General features: G+C 54.6%; 1 protein-coding gene across 1 annotated transcript in view; it reads left to right on the top strand.

Moving 5' to 3' along the window:
* The window catches only part of LOC115083418 (cleavage and polyadenylation specificity factor subunit 1-like), a gene marked incomplete in the record, with an annotated part of 265,845 nt that overhangs the window by 207,620 nt on the left and 43,807 nt on the right, over positions 1-14,418 (top strand). Inside the window, 1 exon segment of the mRNA XM_029587223.1 lies at positions 2,307-2,513. Coding sequence (XP_029443083.1) covers positions 2,307-2,513 — 207 coding nt within the window.

The following is a 14,418-nucleotide window of genomic DNA, read 5'->3' as shown; positions in this document are numbered from 1 at the left end:
TATCTCCCAAGTATTCCCAGTACTTCTGTTGTCACTAAAAGAGTAATAAATACCGTATGTCCTGACTATTCCCAGTACTGCCGCTGTCCCTGTATCTCCCCAGTATTCCCAGTACTGCTGTTCTCACTGTATCTCCTGAGTATTCCTGTTGTCACTGTATCTCCCGAGTATTCCCAGTACTGCCGCTGTCCCTGTATCTCCTGAGTATTCCCAGTACTGCTGCTGTCATTGTATCTCCTGAGTATTCCCAGTACTGCCGCTGTCATTGTATCTCCTGAGTATTCCCAGTACTGCCGCTGTCCCTGTATCTCCTGAGTATTCCCAGTACTGCCGCTGTCCCTGTATCTCCTGAGTATTCCCAGTACTGCCGCTGTCACTGTATCTCCTGAGTATTCCCGATACTGCCGCTGTCACTAAAAGAGTAACTAATACTATATCTCCTGAGTATTCCTGTTGTCACTGTATCTCCCAAGTATTCCCAGTACTTCTGTTGTCACTAAAAGAGTAATAAATACCATATGTCCTGAGTATTCCCAGTACTGCCGCTGTCCCTGTATCTCCCCAGTATTCCCAGTACTGCTGTTCTCACTGTATCTCCTGAGTATTCCTGTTGTCACTGTATCTCCTGAGTATTCCCAGTACTTCTGTTGTCACTAAAAGAGTAATAAATACCGTATGTCCTGAGTATTCCCAGTACTGCCGCTGTCCCTGTATCTCCCCAGTATTCCCAGTACTTCTGTTGTCACTGTATCTCCTGAGTATTCCCAGTATTGCCGCTGTCCCTGTATCTCCCCAGTATTCCCAGTACTGCTGTTGTCACTGTATCTCCTGAGTATTCCCAGTACTGCTGTTGTCAATGTATCTCCCGAGTATTCCCAGTACTGCCGCTGTCCCTGTATCTCCTGAGTATTCCCAGTACTGCCGCTGTCACTGTATCTCCCGAGTATTCCCAGTACTGCCGCTGTCCCTGTATCTCCCCAGTATTCCCAGTACTGCTGTTCTCACTGTATCTCCTGAGTATTCCCAGTACTGCCGCTGTCAATGTATCTCCCGAGTATTCCCAGTACTGCCGCTGTCACTGTATCTCCCCAGTATTCCCAGTACTGCTGTTGTCACTGTATCTCCTGAGTATTCCCAGTACTGCCGCTGTCCCTGTATCTCCTGAGTATTCCCAGTACTGCCGCTGTCACTGTATCTCCTGAGTATTCCCAGTACTGCTGTTGTCACTGTATCTCCTGAGTATTCCCAGTACTGCCGCTGTCCCTGTATCTCCCCAGTATTCCCAGTACTGCCGCTGTCACTGTATCTCCTGAGTATTCCCAGTATTGCCGCTGTCCCTGTATCTCCCGAGTATTCCCAGTACTGCCGCTGTCCCTGTATCTCCCCAGTATTCCCAGTACTGCCGCTGTCACTGTATCTCCTGAGTATTCCCAGTACTGCCGCTGTCACTGTATCTCCCCAGTATTCCCAGTACTGCTGTTGTCACTGTATCTCCCGAGTATTCCCAGTACTGCCGCTGTCCCTGTATCTCCCCAGTATTCCCAGTACTGCCGTTGTCACTGTATCTCCTGAGTATTCCCAGTACTGCCGCTGTCCCTGTATCTCCCCAGTATTCCCAGTACTGCCGCTGTCCCTGTATCTCCCCAGTATTCCCAGTACTGCCGTTGTCACTGTATCTCCTGAGTATTCCCAGTACTGCCGCTGTCCCTGTATCTCCTGAGTATTCCCAGTACTGCCGCTGTCCCTGTATCTCCCGAGTATTCCCAGTACTGCCGCTGTCCCTGTATCTCCCCAGTATTCCCAGTACTGCTGTTGTCACTGTATCTCCTGAGTATTCCCAGTATTGCCGCTGTCCCTGTATCTCCCCAGTATTCCCAGTACTGCTGTTGTCACTGTATCTCCCGAGTATTCCCAGTACTGCCGCTGTCACTGTATCTCCTGAGTATTCCCAGTACTGCCGCTGTCCCTGTATCTCCCCAGTATTCCCAGTACTGCCGCTGTCACTGTATCTCCTGAGTATTCCCAGTATTGCCGCTGTCCCTGTATCTCCCGAGTATTCCCAGTACTGCCGCTGTCACTGTATCTCCCCAGTATTCCCAGTACTGCCGCTGTCACTGTATCTCCCCAGTATTCCCAGTACTGCCGCTGTCCCTGTATCTCCCGAGTATTCCCAGTACTGCCGCTGTCACTGTATCTCCTGAGTATTCCCAGTACTGCCGTTGTCACTGTATCTCCCCAGTATTCCCAGTACTGCTGCTGGCGTGGCTGTGAGTGTAAGATTTCCCCGTTTCTCTCCCTCGCTGCAGATCTATCAGCTGCCTGAATGGAGGCTGGTCTTTCTTGTGAAGAACTTCCCGGTTGGGCAGCGGGTGCTCGTGGACAGTTCCTTCGGACAGCCCACCACACAGGGCGAAGCCAAGAAAGAGGAGGCCACCCGGCAGGGAGAGATGCCAGTTGTCAAAGAAGTGTTGCTGGTGGCTCTGGGCAACAGGCAAACGCGACCCTACCTTCTGGTGAGGAATTCTCTCCCCTCTCCCCTCTCCCCTCTGTGCTTCACCTTCCCTTCCCTCCTCTCTCTTTCCTCACTCTCCCCTGTCTCCCAGGACAGTGGTGGCCTCCAGTGATCTCCTTCTCTTGCACGCTTGCAGCCTCAGACTGATTGGGAAGGGCTTTGTGGCACCCCCCCCCCTCCTTGTACCTATCTCTCTGTGACACTCCTCTCCCTCCCCTGTGCTTCACCTTCCCTTCCCTCCTCTCTCTTTCCTCATCTCTCCCCTGTCTCCCAGGACAGTGGTGGCCTCCAGTGATCTCCTTCTCTTGCACGCTTGCAGCCTCAGACTGATTGGGAAGGGCTTTGTGGCACCCCCCCCCCTCCTTGTACCTATCTCTCTGTGACACTCCTCTCCCCTCCCCCTGTGCTTCACCTTCCCTTCCCTCCTCTCTCTTTCCTCTCTCTCCCCTGTCTCCCAGGACAGTGGTGGCCTCCAGTGATCTCCTTCTCTTGCACGCTTGCAGCCTCAGACTGATTGGGAAGGGCTTTGTGGCACCCCCCCCCCCCTTGTACCTATCTCTCTGTGACACTCCTGTTGTCTCCCCCCCCCCTGTGCTTCACCTTCCCTTCCCTCCTCTCTCTTTCCTCTCTCTCCCCTGTCTCCCAGGACAGTGGTGGCCTCCAGTGATCTCCTTCTCTTGCACGCTTGCAGCCTCAGGCTGATTGGGAAGGGCTTTGTGGCACACCCCCCCCCCCCACTCCTTGTACCTATCTCTCTGTGACACTCCTCTCCCCCCCTGTGCTTCACCTTCCCTTCCCTCCTCTCTCTTTCCTCACTCTCCCCTGTCTCCCAGGACAGTGGTGGCCTCCAGTGATCTCCTTCTCTTGCACGCTTGCAGCCTCAGACTGATTGGGAAGGGCTTTGTGGCACACCCCCCCCCCCTTGTACCTATCTCTTTGTGACACTCCTGTTGTCTCCCCTCTCCCCCCTGTGCTTCACCTTCCCTTCCCTCCTCTCTCTTTCCTCTCTCTCCCCTGTCTCCCAGGACAGTGGTGGCCTCCAGTGATCTCCTTCTCTTGCACGCTTGCAGCCTCAGACTGATTGGGAAGGGCTTTGTGGCACCCCCCCCCCCTCCTTGTACCTATCTCTCTGTGACACTCCTCTCCCCTCCCCTGTGCTTCACCTTCCCTTCCCTCCTCTCTCTTTCCTCTCTCTCCCCTGTCTCCCAGGACAGTGGTGGCCTCCAGTGATCTCCTTCTCTTGCACGCTTGCAGCCTCAGACTGATTGGGAAGGGCTTTGTGGCACCCCCCCCCCCTCCTTGTACCTATCTCTCTCTGACACTCCCTCCACTCCCCTGTGCTTCACCTTCCCTTCCCTCCTCTCTCTTTCCTCTCTCTCCCCTGTCTCCCAGGACAGTGGTGGCCTCCAGTGATCTCCTTCTCTTGCACGCTTGCAGCCTCAGACTGATTGGGAAGGACTTAGTGGCACCCCCCCCCCTCCTTGTACCTATCTCTCTGTGACACTCCTGTTGTCTCCCCTCTCCCCCCTGTGCTTCACCTTCCCTTCCCTCCTCTCTCTTTCCTCACTCTCCCCTGTCTCCCAGGACAGTGGTGGCCTCCAGTGATCTCCTTCTCTTGCACGCTTGCAGCCTCAGACTGATTGGGAAGGGCTTTGTGGCACCCCCCCCCCCTCCTTGTACCTATCTCTCTGTGACACTCCTCTCCCCTCCCCTGTGCTTCACCTTCCCTTCCCTCCTCTCTCTTTCCTCTCTCTCCCCTGTCTCCCAGGACAGTGGTGGCCTCCAGTGATCTCCTTCTCTTGCACGCTTGCAGCCTCAGACTGATTGGGAAGGGCTTTGTGGCCCCCCCCCCCCTCCTTGTACCTATCTCTCTGTGACACTCCTCTCCCCTCTCCCCCCTGTGCTTCACCTTCCCTTCCCTCCTCTCTCTTTCCTCTCTCTCCCTTGTCTCCCAGGACAGTGGTGGCCTCCAGTGATCTCCTTCTCTTGCACGCTTGCAGCCTCAGACTGATTGGGAAGGGCTTTGTGGCACCCCCCCCCCTCCTTGTACCTATCTCTCTGTGACACTCCTCTCCCCTCTCCCCCTGTGCTTCACCTTCCCTTCCCTCCTCTCTCTTTCCTCTCTCTCCTTGTCTCCCAGGACAGTGGTGGACTCCAGTGATCTCCTTCTCTTGCACGCTTGCAGCCTCAGACTGATTGGGAAGGGCTTTGTGGCACCCCCCCCCCTCCTTGTACCTATCTCTCTGTGACACTCCTCTCCCCTCCCCTGTGCTTCACCTTCCCTTCCCTCCTCTCTCTTTCCTCACTCTCCCCTGTCTCCCAGGACAGTGGTGGCCTCCAGTGATCTCCTTCTCTTGCACGCTTGCAGCCTCAGACTGATTGGGAAGGGCTTTGTGGCACCCCCCCCCCTCCTTGTACCTATCTCTCTGTGACACTCCTCTCCCCCCCTGTGCTTCACCTTCCCTTCCCTCCTCTCTCTTTCCTCACTCTCCCCTGTCTCCCAGGACAGTGGTGGCCTCCAGTGATCTCCTTCTCTTGCACGCTTGCAGCCTCAGACTGATTGGGAAGGGCTTTGTGGCACCCCCCCCCCTCCTTGTACCTATCTCTCTGTGACACTCCTCTCCCCTCCCCTGTGCTTCACCTTCCCTTCCCTCCTCTCTTTCCTCACTCTCCCCTGTGTCCCAGGACAGTGGTGGCCTCCAGTGATCTCCTTCTCTTGCACGCTTGCAGCCTCAGACTGATTGGGAAGGGCTTTGTGGCACCCCCCCCCCCTCCTTGTACCTATCTCTCTGTGACACTCCTCTCCCCCCCCCCTGTGCTTCACCTTCCCTTCCCTCCTCTCTCTTTCCTCACTCTCCCCTGTCTCCCAGGACAGTGGTGGCCTCTAGTGATCTCCTTCTCTTGCACGCTTGCAGCCTCAGACTGATTGGGAAGGGCTTTGTGGCATCCCCCCCCCCCCCCCCTTGTACCTATCTCTCTGTGACACTCCTCTCCCCTCCCCTGTGCTTCACCTTCCCTTCCCTCCTCTCTCTTTCCTCTCTCTCCCCTGTCTCCCAGGACAATGGTGGCCTCCAGTGATCTCCTTCTCTTGCACGCTTGCAGCCTCAGACTGATTGGGAAGGACTTAGTGGCACCCCCCCCCCTCCTTGTACCTATCTCTCTGTGACACTCCTCTCCCCTCTCCCCCCTGTGCTTCACCTTCCCTTCCCTCCTCTCTCTTTCCTCTCTCTCCCTTGTGTCCCAGGACAGTGGTGGCCTCCAGTGATCTCCTTCTCTTGCACGCTTGCAGCCTCAGACTGATTGGGAAGGACTTAGTGGCACCCCCCCCCCCCCCTTGTACCTATCTCTCTGTGACACTCCTCTCCCCCCCCCCCCCCCCCGTGCTTCACCTTCCCTTCCCTCCTCTCTTTCCTCACTCTCCCCTGTCTCCCAGGACAGTGGTGGCCTCCAGTGATCTCCTCCTCTTGCACGCTTGCAGCCTCAGACTGATTGGGAAGGGCTTTGTGGCACCCGCTCTCCACCCCTCCTTGTACCTATCTCTCTGTGACACTCCTGTTGTCTCCCCTCTGCTCCCTCACTCTCTGTACCTGCGTCCCCACCCTTTCTGCCTGTAATCCCCATGCCCCCCCTCTCTGAGCTCTGTCTAACCCTGTGTCCACTCCCCTTCCCCTCACTCTTTGTGGCCCTTTATCCCCTTCCCCTCTTGCTCTGTATGATTTTCAATTATTTATTAACGCAAGATATAAATTGCATTCCCTGTACGTACCAGGATCAGTCCAGACACCTGGGTTGTGACTCCGCACCAGCAGATGGAGACAGAGCAAAACTTGTCGGGCTCCCTACATATAGTAAGGTGCCACCCACAGCTCGTCAGTCTTACTCTGTCTCCAGCAGATGGGGCAGGTCCACCCACAGTCTCGATTGATCCTGGCTTAGGGTTTTTAGCTAGTCAGGGGAATTTGATTTAAAAAAAAAAACAAAAAAAGAAGAAGAGATCTTCAAACAAGAGAAGCAGCTGGCGCCCGAGTCCTGAGAGCCTCCCAGGGGGGTTGTAAGGTCCTGAGGGGACTATCCCCCCCTGGTTGAGGCCGCTGCTGGGGTTGAGGACCCGGCCTGGGCAGGCAGCAGCGTCGGGGGTGACACCGGGGAGCCTGGTTCACTCACCCCCGCTGGAAAGGAGCAATCAGGACCTGGGCCAGCGACAAGTAAAGTTTAAAAAAAAAAAAAAAAAGTTGTTTTGTTTCGGCTGTGCGGCTTCTCCTCTCGCTCCGGTTTTGTTCGTCGCAGGGGGGGGGGGGGGGTCGTAGTCGGGGGGTCCCGATCGGCCGAATCGCTTAATTTTTTTTCTTTTTGCTTCGTCCCTACGGACCGCGGGCAGATCGCGACATGCCCAGAGGGGCCTCGTGCGTCTCCAGGGAGGGGCTGTGCACAAAGTGCGTTTCGGGCGGCGAGGGGTCGTCCGAGATCAGGCGGGGGGCCCGACCCCGGCCGGCGCGATCACCGCCCGGCGCGATCACCGCCCGGCGCGATCACCGCCCGGCGCGATCAGCCTGATGATGGGGGCAGGGCTGATCCCGGCGGCCATCTTGGCTTCTGTCAGAGAAGCCACGAGGAAAGCAGTGGGGGATCCCGGATTGCCCCCAGCGCTTTCCCCACAGCAGCGACCCCCCGGGGGGCCCCCCCGGGGGAGGGTGAGTCGCCGGAGGACCGTAGTATGGAGGACGCCTCCTCGGATTCGGAGGCCTCCTTTTCCTCGGATTTTGCAAGCTTGCTCCACAAGCTTGCAAAATATAAGAAATTGAAGCGGAAGAGGAGTAAAAGGGGTTCGGGCAGACAGCCGGAACCCCGGAAGAAAAGGTCGGGGGACGCTCTGCGGCGGCCCGCGGATCCGCCCAAGGGACGCCGGCCCTTACGGGGGGTCCCTCAGGATTTGGAGTCCGAGTCGAGTTAGGCAGCGGAGGACATCGTGGATGTGGAGGCTCCAGGGGACTCAGGAACCCACGCCGGGACGGAGGCGGTGCAGGCCGGGAACGCAAAAGGGGGGCCAGCGGTGGAAGGTGATGACCCGAAGGTCATGCGCTTGTTTCGGAAAGAAGAGCTGGCGCCGCTGATCCCGGCTATCCTTCTGGAAGTTGGAGTGGATGCCCCCCTGGTGGGGGCTCGTACAGATGCGAAGATGGATCCGGTACTGCTGGGTCTTCAAGGGCCAGCGGTGGCATTCCCGTTCCACTTTTCAGCTACGGATATCCTGTTCCGGGAGTGGGATACGCCGGATTTGGGCCTGAAGGTCAGTAAGGCTATGGATAAGTTGTACCCATTGCCGGAGGACGCGCTGGAGATGCTGCGTTTTCCCAGAGTGGATGCCGCAGTGTCAGCAGTGACGAAACGATCCATGATTCCGGTCACTGGAGCCACGGCCCTTAAGGGCATTCAGGATCGGAAGCTTGAGGGCCAGCTGAAGAAAGTGTTCGAGGCTTCGGCCCTGGGAGTCCGCGCGGCTATTTGCAGTAACTTTGCGCTGCGGGCAGGTTTGCGCTGGGCGCAGGTACTTCAGGCTAATGCAGGTCTCTCGGGAGAAGAGGAGGCACAGGCGAACCAGCTGGAAGCGGTGATAGCGTATAGCGCGGATGCCATGCATGACCTCCTACGGACGTCGGCCAGGGCCATGGTTTCGGCAGTTTCAGCGCGCCGGTTGCCATGGCTCAGTAATTGGGCGGCGGATGGGTCCTCCAAGGCTCATCTAGGATCTCTTCCGTTCAAAGGAAAGCTGCTGTTCGGTAAGGAGCTGGACGACCTGATGCTGTCGCTGGGAGAGAACAGGGCTTTCAAGCTGCCTGAGGATAGGCACCGAGGCTGGACATCTTTCTCCAGTAGGGCCCGTTTTCGGGGACCACGGAAGTCGCGGCCGCAGAGACCATCCGGGCCCTCCTACCGGCCGGGGTCTGGATCCTCGAGAACGTCGTCGTGGTCTCAGTCCTTTCGTGGCAGAAAGTTTGGGAGGCGAGACGGGCCCGCGTCCGGGTCGGGTCCGAAAGCCTCACAATGAAGTTCGGTTGGTCCGTTCCCTGCAGCCGGCTCCTCCGGCCGTGCCAAACGTAGGGGCCAGGTTGGAGCGGTTCTACGGGGAATGGACCAGTATCACGACGGATCAGTGGGTCCTCATGGTGATAAGACAAGGTTACGCGTTAGATTTTGCACGGATTCCGGCGGACAAGTTTTTGATCTCCCCTTGCAAGGGTCGCGGCAAGCAGGCGGCCGTCTGGGACACGCTCTGCCGGCTACGAGACCTAGGCGCAATTATGCCCGTTCCAACGGGGCAGCGCCATCGGGGGAGGTACTCCATCTACTTCATTGTGCCAAAGAAGGAAGGTACCTTCAGACCCATCTTAGACCTGAAAGGGGTCAACAGATGTCTTCGCGTTCCACGCTTCAAGATGGAGATGATTCGGTCGGTGATAGCCTCGGTACGGCCAGGCGAGTTCCTGGCGTCCTTGGACCTCACGGAGGCTTACCTTCATATAGGCATTCAGCCGGACCATCAGCGGTTTCTGCGCTTCTGTATCCTGGGCCGGCATTATCAGTTCAAGGCTCTCCCCTTCGGCCTCGCCACCGCTCCTCGGACGTTTACAAAAGTAATGGTGGTGGTGGCAGCCGAGCTTCGCAAGGAGGGGTTCCTGGTACATCCCTACTTGGACGACTGGCTCATCCGGGCCAAAACGGAGAGCCGATGCCGACAAGCAGTCAAAAGAGTACTGCAACTTTTGCGCTCCCTCGGCTGGGTGGTCAATCTTGCCAAAAGTCGCCTCGTCCCCACCCAGATGCTGCATTACCTGGGAGCGCTGTTCGACACGAAGCAGGGCAGGGTGTCGCTGTCCCAGGAGCGGGTGACCAAGCGGCAGGGCCAGGTGCGCAGGTTGATGTCCCTATGGTGTCCGCTGGTCTGCGATCATCTCATGGTGTTGGGATCGATGGCGTCAACGCTGGCATTGGTTCCCTGGGCTTTTGCTCATCTACGGCCGTTGCAATCCGCATTGCTCTCCCGATGGCGACAGGTGTCGGAGGATTTTCTCATGCCACTTCCACTATCGGATCAGGCAAGGTCCAGCCTACAGTGGTGGCTCAGCTCCGACAATTTGTTACGCGGAGTGTACCTGGTTATGCCCGCCTGGACGGTGGTCACCACGGATGCCAGCCTCTCCGGATGGGGGGCGGTGTGCATGGGACACTCGGTGCAAGGACAGTGGTCCAAAGCTCAGTCACAGTGGTCCATCAATTGCCTGGAGACCAGAGCGGTCTTGCTGGCGCTGCAGGCTTTTCTCCCGTTGATTCGCGGAAAGGCGGTCAGGGTCTTGTCGGACAACGCGACCACAGTGGCGTACATCAATTGCCAAGGAGGAACAAGGAGCCGAGCCGTCGCGGAGCAGACGTGACAATTAATGACCTGGGCGGAAAAGAATCTCGGCAACATCGCTGCGTCCCATATAGCCGGAGTAGACAATCTCCAAGCGGATTTTCTCAGCCGCCATCGCTTGGACCCGGGGGAATGGGAGCTGCCGGAGGGCGCTTACCACCTCCTCTGCGAGAAGTGGGGAACGCCACACATGGATCTAATGGCCACCGCTCAGAACGCCAAAGCCCCGAGGTTCTTCAGTCGGAGGAGAGAGCGGGGGGCTGAAGGGGTGGACGCCCTGGTCCTCCCCTGGCCCACAAACGTTCTGCTGTATGTGTTCCCTCCTTGGCCCCTGATAGGCAAAGTTCTTCGACGCATAGAGATGCATCCCGCAGAGGTGATCATGGTGGCGCCCGAGTGGCCCCAGCGTCCTTGGTTCGCGGACCTTCTGCAATTGGCACGGGAGCCTCCCCTCCGATTCCGAGGGGAGGCGGCGCTTCTACGTCAAGGACCCGTCTGTTTGGAGGACGCGGATCACTTCTGTCTCGCGGCCTGGCTTTTGAGAGGAAACGCTTGAAGAATAAAGGATATTCGGATGCGGTGGTAGCCACATTGCTGAGTTCTAGAAAGCGTTCTACGTCCTTTGCCTACGTTCGGGTTTGGACGGTGTTTGAGGATTGGTGTAGAACGCGTGAGGTACATCCTGTGCTGCCCTCCCTCCGTACCGGATGTCCTTGCTTTTCTTCAGGCTGGCCTTGCGAAGGGTCTGTCTTGCAGTACTCTAAAAGTCCAGGTGGCGGCACTTGGGTGCCTCAGAGGTAAGGTGCATGGTAGGTTGTTAGCGCAACATCCGGATGTGGCGCGTTTTCTTCAGGGAGCTAAGCATTTGCGGCCACCGTTACGGCTGCCTTGTCCATCTTGGAATCTCAATTGGGTTCTTTCCGCTCTGTGTACGCCCCCTTTTGAGCCTCTGAAGCGCGCAACACTCAAGGACCTTACTCTCAAGACGGTGTTTCTTATGGCAATCGCGTCGGCTAGACGTGTTTCCGAATTACAGGCGTTATCTTGCAGGGAGCCTTTCTTACGCTTCTCTGAGGCGGGGGTCTCGTTAAGGACGGTTCCCTCCTTCCTCCCGAAGGTGGTGTCAGCTTTTCATTTGAACCAGACGGTTGAGCTGCCCGCTTTTCCAGAGGGGGAGCGTTCTGATCCTGATACTAGACTGTTGAAGAAACTTGATGTCCGCAGAGTCCTGCTCCGTTATCTGGAGGTTACGAATCCTTTCCGGGTTTCGGACCATCTCTTTGTTTTGTGCTCAGGGCCCAAACGAGGGGGGGCGGCTTCCCGTACCACGATTGCGCGCTGGCTCAAGGAAGCCATTGCTTCAGCGTATGTTCTGAAGGGGAAGCCTGTTCCTGTGGGTCTTCGGGCTCACTCGACGCGAGCACAGGCCGCCTCTTGGGCGGAGTCTTCCCACGTGTCACCACAAGAGATTTGCAGAGCGGCGACTTGGAAGTCGTTGCACACATTTGCTCGACACTACCGGTTGGATGTTCAGGGCCTGGATTCAGGGGGTCTCGGAGAGAGAGTTCTGCGAGCGGGACTCTCTGGTTCCCACCCTCGGTAATTCAGCTCTGGTACATCCCAGGTGTCCTGGACTGATCCTGGTACGTACAGGGAAAGGAAAATTAGTTTCTTACCTGATAATTTTCGTTCCTGTAGTACCAAGGATCAGTCCAGGATCCCGCCCACGTAGTCTGTTTGTTTGAGTTACGTAGAGGAGAGTCCGCTCGGTTGACACTCTATGTTTTTGTTTACTTGTATGTTGTTGGGGCCTCTGGTTCTGGGAGTTCTGATCCAGCTGGGGGTTCGTTGAATGGGCCCTGGTTTCGGGCGGTATAGCTAGTTAGTTGGAGTTTTCCATTTGCTTTGACATTATGTAAGACTGACGAGCTGTGGATGGCCCCTTACTATATGTAGGGGGCCCGACAAGTTTTGCTCTGTCTCCATCTACTGGTGCGGAGTCACAACCCAGGTGTCTGGACTGATCCTTGGTACTACAGGAACGAAAATTATCAGGTAAGAAACTAATTTTCCTATAAATAACAATTAAGATTTTTCATTCGCTGCCATTGTTCGGTCACTGCCAAACGATTGAGATTCATGCATTTTTTTATTATTGAAATTTGCATTGGAAAGGTTTTTTTCGGCATCCGTTTCTTGCACTGCTTGCTGTGATGAGCCCAATGTTAAGTTAGGCACCCAGACCTTTATATTTAAACATGTTCCCAGCCTCAGGTCACCGGGTAATGATTGAGCTGACGTTATGCTGCTCACCGCTGCTTAGGACCAGACTCCGCTTTCTGCTTATTCCTTTATTTATTTAAGTTTTTATATTCCGCTTTTGGGCACCTCAAAGTAGATTACATTCAGGCATTGTAGGTATTTCCCTATCCCAATCTAATTTGGTACCTGAGGCTATGGAGGGCAAAGTGACTTGAGGTCACAAGGAGCGACCCTGGGATTTGAACGCAGGTCTCCCTGGGAGGTAACCCCTGCTCTAACCACTGGGCTACTCCTCCACTCTTTCTCTTGTTCAGGAGTTCAGCAGAGGCAGGGCTTGTCCTGGAACAGATAAGATTATAGCATGCATGTCCTCTTAATTTTATTTCTGCATTTTATTTCAAATAACCTTTCCGATAGGACTCAAGGCAAAGTACATAGATAAGAGAGTAAAGCAATAAACTCCAAAATAAAAATCTTAAAACACAGCAGCGCAAATAGTGAACTATAAGGAAAACATCTACATATCCCTGCTTTTAAGAAAATAAAGCTAAAACTCAGCAAGCTAAGGAAACCATAATATAGGATGGGTGATAGCAAGCTGGTGAGAAATGCCCACTTCGCTCCCCCTTACCCCCAATAAATCTCTCTCCCTGATCAGCTGTTTCTTTGCTTTGTTGTTATCTGCTGGCTGAGGAGACTCTGGGGAGCTTATCTGTTTATGACAGCAGTGATACTGAATTTCTCCAGCCTGGAGGGTGCTGGCAGGTTGAAGGTCCAGATCATGCTGGGTTAAGTTATTTAGATACTGATAAAGGAGAACTCACAGGCTGAGAACACTCCCAATGTGACAACTGAATTACAAATGTTCCTCCCATACAGAAGGCTGCGCTCGGCCCAGCACACCGTTTAGCCTCATTTGACCTGCGCGTTTTACACGCGCTATTATTACCCCTTATACTGTAAGGGGTAATAGCATGTGGAAAACACGCAGCCAACACCCCCCCCCCCCCCAAAAAAAACAAAAACCTAGTAGCGCTCATTACATGCAAATGCATGTTGATGAGCCTTTTAGTTATACCCACGGGATACAGAAAAAACTGCTTTTCTGTATACCCTCCAACTTAATATCATGGCGATATTAAGTAGGAGGTCCCAAAAATTAAAAAAAAAAAGCTGTCCGCCGTCCCGCGGGTTGGAAGACGGACGCTCAATTTTGCCGGCATCCGTTTTCCGAACCCGAGGCTGTCAGCAGGTCGACAACCAACGCCGGTAAAATTAAGCATCAGTTGTCAAACCCGCTGACAGCCGCCGCTTCCGCTCATAAGGAGGGGCTAGGGACGCGCTAGTGTCCCTAGCGTCTCCTTATTAGCGTGGGCCCTCATTTAAATAAAGAATCGCGCGCCCAGGAGAGGTGCCTGGGCCTGTGTCGGGAGAGCCGGCTCTCCCGCGGAGTTTATTGAATCGGCCTGCTAGAGAGGTGAAATTGAAACCTGCAGGTGAGGCTTGTGCTATTACACTGCTGTGATTACCACAAAGGGAGGAGATTTTTTTCTCCTTCCCACTGTTGCAGAAGATTGAAGATTTGCTGAGCAGTTGGCGCTTGAAGAGTTTCAGCATAAAAAAAAAATAGAAACCTGAGCTAATATTTACCTTGGTAATGGGAAGTCTCTTGATTTATTCAAATTATTCCTTTCCCTGGGTAATCTGGTTTTCCTCATGAATATCAAGCTAAGCTACTCCTCGGTGCCAGCAAAGTTCTGCAGATCTGTCCAGTCCAACAATTAGAGGGTCATAATATGGCAGGGAAACTTGAAATTGAGCAGGCTTCTGAACTGCATAAATATGAAGGACCCACCCGTTAAAAAGTCAGATTTCATGGCGTTGGTTCATGAGTTCAAGCTAATGAGCAAGGATATTGCCAAAATGGTGAGCAAGCTTAAATATGATATTAAAGTGAAGAATATCATATTACCTCTGTATCGTTCCATGCTGCAGCCTCTTTACTGTGTGTAGTTCTAGTTACCATATCTCAAAAAAGATATAGCAGAATTAGAAAAGGTACAGAGAAAGGCGACCAAAATAATAATGACGAGGATGGAGCGATTCCCCTGTGAGGAAAGGCTAAAGAGGTTAGGGCTCTCCAGCTTGGAGAAGAGACGACTGAGGGGAGATATGATAGAGGTCTATAGAATAATGAGCGGAATGGAATGAGTAAACCTTAATTAGTTATTCT

This window comes from Rhinatrema bivittatum, chromosome 2, assembly GCF_901001135.1.
Source record: "Rhinatrema bivittatum chromosome 2, aRhiBiv1.1, whole genome shotgun sequence".
Lineage (NCBI taxonomy): Eukaryota > Metazoa > Chordata > Amphibia > Gymnophiona > Rhinatrematidae > Rhinatrema > Rhinatrema bivittatum.
The sequence above is the reverse complement of the archived record's forward strand: the minus strand, read 5'-3'. Positions and strand labels throughout refer to the sequence as shown.